At 28.7% G+C, this 17,254-nt stretch overlaps 1 protein-coding gene across 1 annotated transcript; it reads right to left on the bottom strand.

Annotated features, from left to right (window-relative positions):
- Window positions 1–4,477: 4,477 nt before the first annotated feature.
- On the bottom strand, window positions 4,478–5,934 carry LOC137818942 (uncharacterized). Its single transcript, XM_068622605.1, has one exon. The coding sequence runs from the start codon at window positions 5,419–5,421 to the stop codon at window positions 4,936–4,938; it is 486 nt and encodes a 161-aa protein (XP_068478706.1). The 5' UTR covers window positions 5,422–5,934; the 3' UTR covers window positions 4,478–4,935.
- Window positions 5,935–17,254: the final 11,320 nt, after the last annotated feature.

Consider the following 17,254-nt stretch of genomic DNA (forward strand, 5'->3'; position numbering starts at 1 on the left):
ATTAAAATAGATAAAATTTTAAAAGATAAAAAAATGGATAAATTATGTCACAATTATATGTTTTTTTCATAATATATTATTTTAAATTTTGAGTTGAGGATTTAAGGTTTATTTGATTTATTTAATCACTTCATTACCTAGTTCCGATTCAAAATAATTAATTTTATTATCAAGAGATAAAATTTTACGGTAAAAAATTAAAGAAAATGATATTACAAATTTATTTAAAAAAATTGTGACGACCAAAATAAGTAAGTTCTTAGTCTCCAATTTTTATTTTTTAATTTATAATATAAGAGTAAATTTTATGTGAAGAAATCTATTTTATTAAAAATTAAAAAGAATCTATTATCTTCTTTAATGTAAAAGAAAACATAAATCAATTTTAGAAACAATTGTTTTTTTATTTCGCAACCATATTAGTGTATGAATAACTCGTTTTTCTAACAATTTATTTTCCTCTAATCCTATTTTTCTTTTCACATATTTTAATTTTTATTTGAAGTAGCAATACCATTATACTCAAATCAATAACATGTTATATAAGAATGATATTTTATAAGTGAGTTAACAAAAACTGTTTTTATTTTAAGATTTAGATATTTAATTTTGATGAGTAAAATATGAATTTTTCAATTCATGATACATTTACATTCTCTATGTATTAAATAATAGAGATAAAATGAAATCAGTATAAGTTAGACAAAGTATGATACATTCTTTTTTTTATACAATACAATATTTTACAATTTGACATTTGGATTATAATCAAATATTACCTTGATTATGTATGAAATTTTAGAAAAAAATAAACAGCAATAAAATAGTTATATGTATAAAAAAAAATTTTAAAAAATAACAATTATAACTAAATATTATTTGAATTCGGTGTAGTTTATATATAAAAATTTAAAATGTACACAATTGGAGTGTAATTGGTGCTGAATTGGGCCACATCATGATTATAAAATCTCTAGTTGTTATCTTCTTGCTGTCACTGGGGCATAGTGCCAGTGGAGTACTATATGGTCCAAGTAGAAACATATAATCATATTCTTTGAGAAAATAAAAAAAGTAGGTTTAATTATAAGTTATATAATTACGAGGGAAATTTAAAATGTCATAAATGATAACGTAAATATAATAATGAAGGCATTGTGACATTAAAGTTTATTTGAATAAACTTTTTCATAAGCATTTTTAAGAGAAAAAAATAAACTAAGTTTTTATTAATTAATATACAAACTAACTTTTATAAATGTTCTAGTATAATTTTCTAATTTTAATAAATAGCATAATAGGGAAAAAAATTAGAATCTCAATACAATAGCTTTAATTATGTTAATTTTGTTTGATATAATTAAATACATATTTGATTTTTAGTAATTATTTTGTGGGTTTGTTTATTAAAATAAAAATAATATTAATATACGATTAATCTTCAAAGAATCACTATTTTAAATTTATAAAGTAAAATGAAAGATTAAAAAACTTCTTTTAAAGTTATTTGCATATTAATATTTTTTTAATAACCATATGATAATTACTAAAAGCTATGTGTGTTCAATTACCTCAGTCGTTAATAAAGTTCAAACAAAATTAACAGATTTTTTTTCTTATTATATTAAAAATAAATTATATTAATACTTGTTATACTAAATCCACTGTTAACATGTGTAAAGTTTTATTTTAAATTATAAATTTAGTTAAGAAAGAAGCCAATTTTCTCTTTTTCTTCTTATTTTTATTTTTTAAAGTGTTTATAGATAAATTCGTCTAAACAAATTCAAAATGTTTAAACAAAAATGATAACAGAAAACATTATTACAATGAAACATAGTGCTACAATTTCCGCATTGATTAGACATTTCAAAGTACAAAACTTCTGTAAAAGATGAATCAAAGTTACCACCACTAACTTCTGCATTTTTTAGTGATTCTGAGCTAAATTCTAAGTGAAATGCACAGGCTTTTATCAGTGTGCAGTGATTATCTCTGACCTGAAGAAGTAATGAAGCAATCAATGTTTTAGAAGAACGATAAATTCTTTGTTCGAGTCAAAATACTATATTAATGGATCATCAATTGAAGGATAACATTAGAAGTAAGTTGAGACAATGTTTTTGAAGAGTAATAAAATACTTATTTGAGTAATACTATATTGATGGATCAATAATAGAATGAAGAACTGGTGCAGTAGTAATTTGAAGCAATGCTTCAGAAGAGTGATAAATTATTTATTCAAGTCAAGTTACTAAATTTATGGCTCATTAATTGAATAAAAAACTAGTTGTTGAACGCGTAAACTGATGTCAACAACATAATCATGAATAGCTTGCAACTTTTCTTAATTCTGTGCATGCATTTATACCACAAATAACGTTGCCAAGTTGAACAAGGAATGAAATGAATGATATCAAACCCCCACATGCCTACAATTTTAACACCAATTGACCTACTCAATTTATGTTCCTGTCAACAACAAACGCAAAACCTTAACTACTATAACACCCCTAAGGACAAACAAATTGAAATGCCTTTCTTCAAGCATCATCACTGTCATCTTCCTTCACTTAGCTCAGAAAACAAAATCAAAATCTACAGAACATCCATGCAGCAAATTTCAGGGCTATTCACAAAATTTTCAACTTCTTTTTCATGTATATAAGCATTTGCTGTTTCATCAAAAGCTACCATTGACAGTTGATCTTAGTTGGCACAAGATAACTTTTAGCTTGTGAAGAAGTTTATTTCATCTTTTCTTCTTATTTTTCTCTTAGAAGTGTTTACAGAAAATTGTGTCCCTAAGATCCTAGCTAGTAAACTTCTTCACAACCTAAAACTAACTAATAAATAAGTTAAAAATCTAATTTTGGATTAGGTAATACTAGAGAAATTATTCAAATTAACTTATCGGTAAACAAACATTAACTAAAAGCTGAAATTTATTTGATTTTTCTTTCATATTTTCTTCTTCTAAAAATACTTCTGACAAAGTTTATCAAACATACTCTTAATATTTGAATTAGAAGAATAATTAATATGAACAATCTACATGGCAAAGGAGATTACCGTGTATTAGTATGAGAGCTCTTCCCACGAGGTAAATCCAGCGAGACAAATCTCATAGTTGCTGAATATTTTGGATCCTCTTAATGCTGTGCTGATGGGATGTGACTTGAATACTGTGCTTTAGAGAGAATAATATATCATGAAGTGCTCTTCACTTCATCAAATCATGTCATGTACACCCAGATCAGTAATCAGTACAGTCAGTAATTCCACAATGAAGTTTATCAAGATCGTTCTTCACAAAAATTGAACAAATCCAGGGGGTGAACCGTGGTTTACAAGTTTATTGAGAATGAACATTTGTGACTACACATGAACAAGAAAAACAATGTCACAAAATTATCCACACACAAATCAATGATCTCTTATGCACACATTAATTCTAATGGAAATAGTTATGATACAAAACATTCGGGGAGTTTTAATGTGCCATCTTCTGCACTATGTCTCACGGCTTAACAATATACAGAATGTTCCACATTGCAAGTAAGTTTATGTACGCAAGTTAATCGTATACATTTTTTAACAGCTTCTAAGTCTACCATGTTTCCCTTAATGAGGTTGATTTGTTAAGACCTGTAAGTGAGACGGGGAAGAACCAAATAAACAGAATACTGTCATCTGTTTCTAAGAACATACAAGATGCAGTAAATGACAGCACGCATTAAAATCACTCATTGTCTTCTCTTTATATAAAATTCTTCAAAACAAGAACCACCAAACCTTTTCCTACTAATTATAGTAGGGAATAGAACAATGTCACAAGGTTCTATCACAAAATGTCGTTAGACAAACTACCAAAGATCCTTTAAATGATTAGCTTGCCAATTTAAACTTGCTTGCTATTAGATGCCTAATAGCAACATACCGAATAATGTACAGACAGAGATTATCCCTAGTTAAACAACATTCTGTACATTGTCTAGACAGGTTATCCCTACACAAAGGGCATTCTCCAAAGGCACAATTCTAAAATCATATTGTGAACATTCTCGAGACATAATAATTGGGAGGTTTCCACCAAATTAAGGTTCAATTGATAGCATGTTTGAAAGTACTTTTAGAAGTGCGAAATCAAGTTTAGAATGTAGAAGCTACAGCCATTAAGTTCTTAAAATCACATTTCAAGAGGTTAAACCCAAAATCATGCTACAAAGTTTCCTTTAAAAGCCAGTTTGCAGTTAATTTTACTTTAGATGGCAAAGCAGAACGTCATTTCTATCATCAAAAGGAAGAAAAAGGGTGGTCGTTTTAGGGTGTGTCAAACATTAGAGAAAATATTCTATATTTCCATTTGAAGTCACAACAGAATAACAAATCACAACAGTTTTAATATAATGTAGTACTAGAGAACTCTAGACACAAGGACAAAAGAATATAAGAACATCGAACAATCAGACTCTAATTGGAGGAGAAAAAACAAAGAATATAAGATTGTCATTGTTAATCCTTTAAAGATTCCTAGCATCATTGTACACTGAACATGTTAGAAAAAAAATCAAATTAGAAAAAAAAATAAAAAAAGGTACATGAGGGCTACTTTTTCTTTCCATTATAAACCAATCTAATGGAACTAAGGGAAAAGGGGGCAACAGCATGAAACGTGAACTAGCAGTACCAATATGCACAGTAACGCGAAGGGCAGAAAATGATGGCATCAATTGCACACAATTCATGTTCCAATAATTTCTAAAATCATTGGTGTCTTTCCGTGCTTGCCCTTTTCATGTTCCTTCCATCAGAATCTGTAAAATCCAACCAATATTCCCCTTCCCCAAACCATTACGCGTTCAGCCAAAGAATTTCAACCCATTAAATTTATAAATAAAAATGAATTGATAAGAAAACCGAGGAAAATCTATTTCAAGAACAATTCTCGTATCTGTCCTCATCATTCTTCAAAAGTTGCCTTCTCTTGACTACTAAGAACCCAACCACCCCAACTTGCATGATTGCCGCAATGCCAGCAAACAAAAGTCCAACCTTTTTCCCCGCATTCATCTTCGGCGGCGGCGGCGGTGCGTGCACGTGGTGGTGGCGGCGGTGGCCCATGTAACGGAGGTGCGGCGGTGGCGCTCCCATCTTGCTGGTAAGGGGAGCCGGTGATTCCGGCGCGGGAGCCGCTGAAACTGACTCAGGATCTGATGGAGGCGGCGGAGGAGACGGTGGTGGAGGTGGTGGTGGTGGTGGAGGCGGTGGCGGGGGTGGGGGACTTGACACTATAAAAGCCGGTGATCCTGATTCAGCGCCATTCTTCTCATTTTGCTCCTGGGTTTGGACAATAAACGCGTAAAAGCTAATGGAAATGCCGAAAATCAAGAAACCAAAGCGCGAAAACGGTGAAGCCATGGACTTTGAAGAATGATGCGAATCTTCGATAAAGGCTTGTAGTTTTGGGGGGAGTTTCTCCACATCTACCCCCTTTCGCGTCGGGGGGATTATCCGATGAAATCAAACGATCCCTTTGAATCTATAACTTCCAATCGAAATGGGTCAAGCGCAAAATCCTCGCTTTCTGATTCTTCGTCCGAAATATGAACGCACCCTCCAAATCGGCACTCTCTAGGGTTTTTGCGATTCGGGCCCCAAAATCAAAAGAGTAAAAATGCGTGACGATTCTGAGGAATTGAAACAAAAGGGTGAGTGAATCTGAAGAGAGTATTGGGATTTGACCCAGAGAAAGTGGTGAATCAAATTCCTCTCGGGTCTCTCCCACCTTCTCAGAAATGGGAGAGGGACGAATGTAGTTGAGAAGAGAGAGAGACAGAGAGAGAGAGAGAAAGAGAGAATACGCGGGGTTCAACGGTTGGCCTAATTTAGGCGAGTAATGAGGTTGTAACATGGAATCTTTGTATCTGTCATGACTCACGAAGACACAGGAAGTTAGAGAGAGATTATGACATGACGTGTCATAAATGGTGGGACCCTATATAGTAGGGTCCTGTTTGATTATGTATGACCCGTTTAGGTATAACACTCATCCATGTGGAGGCCCTCCTCCTCTTATTCTATGCTTCCCTCCATTATATCATATAACCATTTAAAAACAATATATATATATATATAAATGAATAATGTGCTAATTGGGAAAAATTGTATCAGTACTAGTAGCAGAAAAAAAAAATCTCATATAATATAATCCCAAAATAGTTTAGATCCATTTGTGCATCAATCTGAGATTGGCTTCATTATTACAGATGAGAAAAACAAAGTATCCTTACCTTTATCAAATTGTATTATATTGTTGTGTTTGGTAAAGAATGTTTGGTGTGTATTTGTACCATATTAATATCTGTCCATTGGAGTTACAGAAGTGAGAGTGCAATTTGCATATCTAAAAGGAATTAAAAAGTTGTTCAAACTTTTCTCATTCATTCAATGATTCATAATATTTTTTTGCTTTCTTTTATCTGTCATCACTGTCTCTTCTTTATCTTTGCCACCACACTGTCATCATCTTCTCTTCATCTTCACATTTCCAAAAACTGTTTCTTTCTTATTCATCTGCCTTTTTCCATCTTTACTCTTCTCTTTAACTTCAAGGGGAGCATTCCCTTTCTTCTGTTTTTCTTTCGCCATTTTCTCACTACTTGGTTTTTTTTATCTCCTTTTGCAGATTCAAGGTTTTGGCTGTGGATTGAACGTTTAGGTCGCTAATCAAAGGTCCAAATGATGTTCTTTCTTCGTTAGCCTGCATTTTTTTTTGCTATTTTTCTTCATTTTTTTGGTTGAGTGTGATGAGTTTTTTTTGCTTTTTGTTGGTTTTCTTCATTTTACGTTTTCATCTGTGTGCATTCACACTTTGTTTCTGAGCTAAAGATGTGATTTTTGAGGTTTTTCTGGTGTTGGGTTCTCGTTTTTCTGGGATTTGTTTGCTGAATCAGATTCAAGATCTTTATTTTTTGTTTTTTTTTTTGTTAAATGTGTTGCTTTTCGTATTAGATTTCTTTTTTCTTTTGCCTCAACGTGTCTCTGGTTTTTTTTTTTTTATATTTAAACAAGTCATTTTTTAATTGCTCTCTCAAAATTGTCATATTATTGAGAACTAGAAACAAAAAATCCAAGTTAAGCTTGTTGAATTTGACTCCATTGGATTTGAATTTTTTTTTAAGTTAACAAAATTCATTTAAAAAAATAAATTTACATAAAGTGAGATGAAAGAACATAGAATAGAGATGATGGGACTTGGAAAAAACTTAAAAGCTTCAAGTAGAAATGAAGCTTATGCTCATTTATGTCAATTTCTTTTGTGTGAAGTACTATTAAGTATGGTTCTCCTCATTCAAGTTAAATTATATTTATGAAGCTTATATTTTTTTAAAATAGTCTTTGATAATTTTCTCATGAAATTTGTTTTTATGCGCGTTATATTACTTTTTTTTCTTTTTGGTTACAAAAAAGTTTGAAACTTCTGCTTATAATAGAGGATACTCTTGCATTTTGTTCATATATAACCATATAAGTTTAGTGAAAACTAGACGAGTAATCATGTGCGAAACTATACATATTTACATTTTTAAACTTTTAAATAATGTAACTTCTAAAAAAATCTCTACAAATACTAAAAAATGTGTCAAATGTACACTTCTAAAATCTCTCGTAGATTTCGTTTTAATTTAACTACAGAATAGTATTCATATCTATTAATATAGGTATATCCAACATCCCATTAAAGTTTAGGGACAAAATTGTTAGAAATTCAAAATTTATAAGTTCATCATCATTTAGCTGTATATACTTAAAGTATGTTTACTTAGTATTTTAGTTATTTAAGTATAGATATTTATACTTAAAAAATGGTATTATATCTACTTGCCACTTAAAAGTTTTTTTTTATACTTAATTTGATATTATGAATTTATATATTTCGCATTCAAAAGATTTGACACTAATGAGTATAAACAAAATCACATAACATACAAAATATCATTTTCAATCCAAAATCTTCGGTCAAAGAGTTTGTGTGTATTTTTTGTTATATAGTATAAATCTTACTCATTTTTATTCAATGTCATATTTTCAAATTAACTTGAATTCATTCAATCTCCTAAACCAATCTTTTCTATATTGGAATACATCTTTCTCGAGCGAAAACACTTTTTAAGAGTCGTGAACCTTTCTTTGTATCATCATTCTACAATGGGACACATTTCCTACAAAAAGAATGATTCATAAAAATTCTCCACCTTCTTTATATCATACTTGTTTGAGTTGTCACCAAAATGAACCTAACTTTGATATCATTGTTAAAATTTTATTTTTTTAAAAGACATCAAAGAAAGCATTCATCAATAAGTTGTAAACTAACTCATACAAAAGAATGAGATACCACTTTCAACTTGAAACCTTAAAACAATATATTTGTGTCATTCTCTTTATATGTTGTTCATTTTACTCGTACTTAGTACTTAACATGAGACTTCCAATCACCTTGAATTTCTTACATTATTGACTATTACTTTAATCTTTCTTTAATAATTTTAAAAAATAATTAAATAAATAAACAATACTTCATTCAGATTTTTTAAGTATTATATGATTGAATTAATTAAAAGTTATATAAAAATTTGATTTGAATTTTAAACACTTATCATCACTTATATTAGTTTGGTTAGGGATCAATAAAATTTTAAAAATGATTTTTTTTTAGCGGAAAAATTTAAGTTTTGAAAAGAACTAGTATTATTATCTCTAAATCACAAGTATAGGAGAGATAAAATTCATGAGTGAAGACCAATTAACATTCATATATAAATGTACATAGGTATAAATTGTGTCATATTTACATAATTGTTTTTGAGAAATAGAAGAATTTATATTCTAGCATTAATTACTATATTATTGGCAAGCATATTACAGTGATCTTTATATGATACACATAAATCTCTTTTTATGGTTTTATTTTCTAATATTCATCATTCTAGAATGAACAAAATATAAAGCATGAATCAATATTTAAATTTTTTTGAGCAAAACATTATTTAAAAAATTGGTTTTGTATTGTGTATAAACATATAATCAACTATGTTAAGTTTATAATTAATTATCTTCAATTTAACCAAAATTGAATTTCACTTAGATAATTTATTATTTCAAATAATAATAATAGTACAAAGAAAAAAAAATATTTTTAGTACGTCAACTCTCTAAATTCGATTAGTTAGTTTTGTTTGAAAATTAATATAATTTAACACTTATTTTGGTGTTTAATAATTATCATATGTATTTATTAATAAAAAAATAACATTAATCAATTGATCATGTGGAAGCAATCATTGGAGATTTTAAATTTACAAAACAAAAAGAAAGGTAAAAGACTTCAATTGCATATTAATGTTAATTTTGTCTTTAATAAACACAAGTGAGAATTAATAAAGGTATCCACATGTTCAATTAGAATTAATGAAGTTCAAACAAACACAATGGAGTTAAAGTTTTTGTACTGTGATTTTCTTTCTTTCTTATAATACTAAAAAAACATCAATATTGTTAATAAAAAATGATTTTCACAAGTTTTGGCAAATGTTAAACAAACTAAAAAGTTATACTTTTCCAGATAATCTATTATGTTTAATAATAATAAATAATAATATATATATATGATAGTTAAAAGATAATTAATTAGATATTTATTTAAAATTATTTATTAATATATAAATTAATTTAAATACCAATATTTTTTAATCTTTAAAATAATATTTAACTTAGTCAATATAATAATAAATTATTTTTTATTTTTAAAATAAATTTTAAATTAATAATTTTTTTTTATATATTTATTTATTATTACTATAACAATAATTCAATAATAAATATATAATTATTTACTCCACTTAATTAAATAGTAGATATATAATTATTGCTCCATTTATTGGATTGGAATGTGATTTATCCAACATTTCCTTGATAATCTTTCCCACAATTTCAAAAATCCAAATAAGTCTTCTACAGCCAACCATGGATCGATAACATCTTGGAGAAAAAAATGAAGAATAAAATTCAATTATGGTTGATTAAACTTACCAAATCACAGTTGTAATTGGTCCAAATCAGATTTTACTCCTCCATCTCCTCAAAAACTCAACTTGATAAAAATATTCTACCGTCAAAATCTCATTTTATTACAGAAAGAGAAAATTTTAGAAAACTAAAGGTTTTATAATAAAATAAAAAATCAACATATAACTTTCATTTATAAACTTTGATTTCATATTCATTTAGAATTTATTATTAAAATAATAATAATAATTGGGTGTTACCTATAATATCATATTATTGAGTTAATTAAATAATTTAACTTTTTTTACAATAAATTTAACTAATAACGGAAATTTTCAATTTTATTACAAATTTAAATTATGCTATCATAATAAATACATTTACCTCTTGAGGATAAATACCCGATCATGGTTTAAAAGTAAATTATTAAATTAGTCATGGAATTATTTGAATAAAAGTACACTGCATAATAAAAGAAATTAGCTAGAAATAGTTTAAAAAATTATAGTGAAAAATAATATTATTTGAATAAGTTAAAAAATTTAAAATAAATGAAAAATAAGATGATTTTATTATTAGTAATTATGTTGATTATTTTTAATTATTTATTATTACGAGAAAAAAACAATAAATAACACTCATAATAAGTGACTTATAATTAAGGGTAAACTCTAACCTATTAATCACCTATAATACAAATATCACTTAAAAAACATCTTTAATTTTAACATCATAATTAACTATATATATAGCACAATTAAGTATATTATATATTATGTTATAAACCCTTATCCAGAAGTGAAAGTAACTCTTATTAGAAAGTGGACTTTAAGTCTAATTCAATCTCATAAAACTGTTTCATAGGATGAGGTTTGCACTCACTTAAATATAATGAAATATTCTATTTTTAGTCGATGTGGGATCTTCAACACACTCCCTCACACGAGAGTGACAACTCGTGCATGGGACAACATATTATGGATGGTCCGATAGTGGCACGATAGCGGATGGTACGATAGGCCCAACAACACTTGCTAGGAGGTTTTAAATGATTCTGATACCATATTAGAAAGTGAACTTTAAGTGTAACTCAACCCCATAAAACTGGTTCATGAGGTGAGGTTTGCACCCACTTATATACAATAAATATTTTTATTTTTATTTTTTTTATAAACAATATCAAATAAATAAATGTGAACCAGTTAATCTTTTCATCTCTATACTTCTTCATCAAATCACTCATCATCACTTAATCCAAAGAACAAATTCATGTTTCTTGCAGCAAATTGGTTAAATCAAAGTATAGTAAAAGTATTCATCACTGGCTAAGAATAAAAAATATCCTGCAGAGAATCTTGATCCCACTCGGTCGTAGTAAGAAGAGAAGAAAAACAAGTTGATGTGACTGAAAAAACAATCCAAATTGTTACCTCTGCATCTCAATGGTGGTTTCTTTGCACACCTACATAAATTGTCTTAAGGATTATACAATCTAAAAATGTATTTTTTATAATTAAAAAAAATCTTTAAAAAAATAAATTCTAAATTTTATAATTTAGAATGAATTTTTTAAAATAAAATCATTTTAGTTTATAAAATCTGAAGATAATTTTAATTATCATGATCACTTATTCAGAAATGAAAAATATCAATGAAGGATATGTTTGGTATTTTAAGAAGTATGGAGTGCCACAAGAAACATTAGGGTGCAGAAAGAAACATCGATCTCAACTCTTTTGACCTGAACTGGGCTGGACCACCAAGGAACTTTACGAGCCCAATTTTGCGTATTCATTTGTTAACGATTCCAGCCCGATACAAACGTTAAAGTAAATTAATTTCCCTAGAAAATGTTAGAATTTCATCTTCCTTTTTCTCTTACGTTCACAACCACAATTACTGAGATAATATTAATATTTGATTGTTAATTAGCAGGATTATGATCGATTTGTTCAAACAAGTAAACACAAAAAAACCTAGCTAGAAAAATGTGCTCACTCCAACATGATACTAAGCTATTTGGTATAACCGCTGCTTCTCAAAGGTTTTTAGCGGTAAAACAATTCAACCATGTCGGATAATTCGATTTCCTATGGTCTAAGAAATGTTTGATTCCTTAAAATAGTAACCATATTTAAAAATACTCTCTTTATCTAATAATTAGGGAGTTTCACGAAAACATGTTATAGCCAAAGGCACAATGTTTCTTATACTACACGAATTTCTTCATCAAACTTTAATGAAATGTTTATTTATTGTTGGAACAGTATAACTGGGTAGAGCGAAATAAAAGGAAGAAATAATGAAGTTATTAATGATTTTGATGTGTTTACGCAATATAAATATTAATAATTATTATGGTAGTTGTTGGAAGAGAATGAAAATTGGAAAGAGAGTGGAGTGAAGGAAGTGTCCAGAAGCAGCCGCAGTGTCAGCTAAGAATTGTCTTTTTGCTTCTTCCTTCTTCCCATGCCTCATAACTCACTTCTTAAATACATACCATCTCTTCAAAATCTCTTTTTTTCAACCCTACTTAACCTATTTCTTTCTCTGTAAAATAGTTTAAGAAATTATGATTTTGAAATGAGTTGTTGCAATGGCATGGCAGAGTGGTAATTAGGAGAGTGAGGGGGGGACAGAAGGTGGTATGTTGGAATTGTTGAGACAGAAGAGTGAGGGTGTGAAATGAATGAGAAGGTAAAGGCAGAGAGAGAGAGAGAGAGAGAGAGATGAATGCATGATGCATGGGCCAAAGGAAAAGCAAAGCGACCTTGGTGTCATTGTTTATCGCACCCTGGTCCCATCGTTTTTGCTTTACCACATTTCCACTATTTTTGAGCTAAAGAAAAAGGAAAAAGATGATGAGAAAGTGCGAAAGTTTCGAGTGGGAAGACACTGAAGTGAAGAAAGAAAGGGTGTATGTGTGTGTGTCTATCCATGTATCTATCTATCTACATATCTATCTATCTATGTGTGTGCATTACGTGCCAAAGCATTGGAAATTGAGGCTAAATTTCTCACAGTGGTTAAACTTCAGCTGCTTGCTACAGGGCACCCCAGGTGGCCATTTGGAGGAATGGGGATGTCCCTATTCTCTATGCCACCACCATATATCATTATGAACATGATTAATGTCTTAATTTAGGTAGTTGAACATAATTATAACCACCAATTTTTTATTGTTTTCGTTACCACCACTCTTCACATCAACTATCCCCATAAATGCCACAGGGTTTTTTAGATACCCATTTCTACAAACCAGTACGCATACATTCAAGTTTAAACAACACCACCCAAATGGAATAATAACTTTTTTTTCTACTCTCTCAAACTCACTTTATTACTATTACTCATTCAATCAAACTGGGATAAAACTTAATCAAAGAAGATTGTTTGGTTTAGAAAAGGGTATCAAAAGAATATCAGAATGAGAAGTGTAGTGTAAAATGGAGTTGACTAGATCTAAGCAGGATCCAATAGAATAGAATAAAAGTGAGGAACCCTTTTGTTTTGATTGGATTTGAAATGAAATGAAAGAGGGTTGGTTAGATTGAAATGCAAAAAAAGTGTAGAAGTGGAAGTCAAAGTATTTTGAAGGGTAATGGAAAATGCAAATGTTAATGCAGGACGCATCCTAGGCTGTTGTTTGCAGTCTATAGAGAATGACCTGTCTATTCCATCCATAACAACTCACAGCCTTCAAATTAAAGTCACACAGAGAAGTACCTATAGATGGAAAAATGCTCAAACTGTCACGCCAGCATGCATCCAAGCCATGCAATCTCTGAACTTAGCTCTTATCTTATTCTTCCCTACACAAAGCCCTAAAAACTAGTTAAAACCCATATGCATGTAGCACCAGCAGCAACAGTACCATCTACCTAGCCAATACTAGCATAACATAAATACCATGTAGCTTCCTTCCTTACAAACATAAACCATTAAAATATAACCACCATTTACCATAAAACGTTTTATGATCTGCAAATTTTGCTTTGTTTTGTAAACTATGTAGTTCTTGTGGTTGTGACATAAGTGGCACAGACATGATATATGTGTATAATATAGTTTTAAGGAGCATTTTTGGATATGTGTTGGATTTGGAGATTGCATGAGATGAGATTACTGTAGAGGTTGGAAATAGGGTGGTAATGATGGAGAAATGTCTGTGGATATTTAAGCATCTTGTTCTGTACGTGTTGTGTCTTTTTCTGTGGCTCTTGCGTCTCATGGGCCTCTCTGCCACCTTATGCATATTTTCTCTTCTGCGCAGAATCTCTCACTAAATTTTCTCTTTGCAGCAAGCCCCCTAGGCCCCCCCTCCAATCCGTACAACTTGTTGCAGTCATAATTTTTTGTCCCCTTTTCCCAATTCCTTCCCACAAACAAAGAAACAAACATACTCACATGTAATTAACAAATCAAACCATCTTTCAACCATTACGTTTAACAACTTACAAAACACAAAACTTCACTTCTCCGATGAACTCATCAACTTTATTTTCATATCCCAACCTTAAGTAAACTCACTTTCTTTTCATTAACTTGTTTTTCTTGCAAAATTATTTTTCTACCTTAAATCTTTTGAGATAATATCACTAAGATTAATGATGATATCTAAGGTATTGTTTGTTTTAGAATTTTTTAAGTTCCATCATGTTTTTCTCTTTAAAAAACATCTTAGTAAATTAAAAATAAAATTTATATTTAAATTTTTGTTAACCTTAACTTCTAAATAATATGAAATTTATATTTTTGATAAAGAAATGGAATCTCTTCGTATTATATATCACTTTATATTTTCGTATGCTCCATTTCTAACTTCGTAGATTTCATTCTTAAATTAACAAGACTGGTACTATTTTTTTTTTTATTAATGAGAGAGAAGTATTATTGATTTGGGTTAGGGAAAGCATTTTTCTAGACTTAAATTCACTATTTCACTCTAATAGTTTTACGGATTAAGTTTTATAATTTTTCAAAATTGAACAGTTTTGATTTAATATTGATGTGTTATCTAATTATTTTACGTGCATGTATATAATAACAATCTCAATTGCGAAAAAATATAAGATATTTAATAATAAATTTGACAATTAGTTTTAATAAACTAGAGAACAGATTGTAATTAAAATTTTATAAGAACTAAATTTAAACATTCGTGAAATTATAAAAATTTGAATTTAAGTTTGTGTTTGTGTATGCGAAAAGAAATACACAAATTTATTGCAAAAGAAAAAAGAGGAGACGAGGAGTCATAAACTAAGAAAAATATTTAAAAAAATTCGAGACAAAAATTGCAGCAAATTTTCTTCGTATATATACGAAGATTCCAATAAAAATATATACATAGTAGATTATATTGATTTGATTATATTTTTAACTTTTTATTTATATTTATATTTTGTTTATTAATAAAGAAATAATTTTGTTTCAATTACATCAATTATTTATTAAACTTTATTTATATAAATCTATTTACTTTCTCCTAATTCAAATAAGTTTTTCTTTCTACTTTTTCTCTTTTTTTATTCTTTTCACTCCATCTCAATCCAAACAAACCCTATTTTTTAAAATTTATTTATATTTTTGTATGTAAAATGAAAATGAAAAGTATTTTCTTATATCAAACTGACCTAATAACGTTTTACCAAGCTACCCACTACTATACTAGCATCTTTTGCGAAAAAAATAACAAAATACTTTTTATAGAAAGTAAAAAGTTTTTTAATAAAATAAGAGTAATACTTGGAAATAACTGTATTATAAACTGTAAAATTGATTTACCTTATTAGTGCATATTTTTTAAATTATTAGAAAAATTACTAAATACTATTTTTGAAATAGTTTCAATTACTTTGAAAACAAATAAGAGTATTTTTTTTAAAATGTTATGTATGGAGTTGAAATATATTGGAAAAGCGTGTGCTGATAAGTTGGCCAATTTAGGATTTTTTCATAGAGAATCTTTTCTTTGGTATAATAGGCTTCCACCTTGTCTGTTCTTAGAATTCTTTATGAATAGGTATAGTCTACCTATGTATCGTTTTTGTTAACATATGAGTTTTGGTCTAGTCTTCCCGTATTTTTATATTTTTTTTTTCTTTTCTTTTTTTTTTTAATAAAAAAAAATATATATATTGGAAAAAGTGAAAAGAGAATAAATAAAGTGAGAAAAGGCACGCAATTTAAGAGAGTACCCCATTCCTTTTAGTTCATTCATTCATTCCCTTTCTTTGGAGTCAAAAGGGGTCTTACCTTTTGGGAGAGAGAGTGTGCATGATACCCACTGGTGCATTTTAGCAACTAATTCTCTACTGCTCACCCGTACCTTACTTATCGTAGTCCTTGTTCAGTGACGCTCTTTGACTCGGTCAAAGAATATCCCACTGCTTCACCTGACCAACCAAAAATAAAGAATAACATAATTACTCTGAATTTCAATAAATTTCAAAACATAAAAAATTGTGTTAATCCAAAAAAGTGTTTTAATAATATTGCTAATATTAATATTTTCTTAACCAACTTATGTTCAATGGTGTGTGTAAAAAAACACGATTTTAGATCATCAAATTTATTGCTTAGCTAAACTGTGTAGAGTGTATTTTTTTTTTTTAATAACTTGTGTTATTACTTGAAATGAGAGAATTATTTTTAGTAAAATCTAATCTAACACATTTATTGTAATACCTCTAGTTAGTTTACCTTGAAAACATTTTTCTGAAAGTGGTCGATTCTAAAAGGTATTTTTATTTATTTATTTATTTATAAAACTATCAATTACAACTTGAATCACTTTGGTTTTTGGTTTTATTTAGAGATCTATCAGGATTTAAGTACTAAAACAATAGTAAACTAACCAAAATATCACTTATCAATTCAAAACACAATAATTTAAAAGTTTAATCCCTACAATAAATTTAACCAAAATAATCAAATCACTTTCACAATAAGATCTCATAATCTAAATATTTTAGGGACTCAACTCTAAGGATAACTTAACCTATATCACTGAGTCTTGATAACGATCTGAACACACAACTAGAATCTTGAACTAATAAAGACTAATCATATGATCAAATACCTTACATGCAAGACAAATGTATCTAAGTATAAAAAAAACTTAAAACCGACTCAAAGAAAAAGAGAGTATAGTGAAACTTACTCAAATAAATATAATCAA

This window comes from Phaseolus vulgaris, chromosome 10 (assembly GCF_000499845.2).
Source record: "Phaseolus vulgaris cultivar G19833 chromosome 10, P. vulgaris v2.0, whole genome shotgun sequence".
NCBI lineage: Eukaryota > Viridiplantae > Streptophyta > Magnoliopsida > Fabales > Fabaceae > Phaseolus > Phaseolus vulgaris.

What these genes read in the sequence shown, in the direction of transcription:
- LOC137818942 (XM_068622605.1), bottom strand. Translation starts at nt 5,421, where the DNA reads ATGGCTTCACCGTTTTCGCGCTTTGGTTTCTTGATTTTCGGCATTTCC.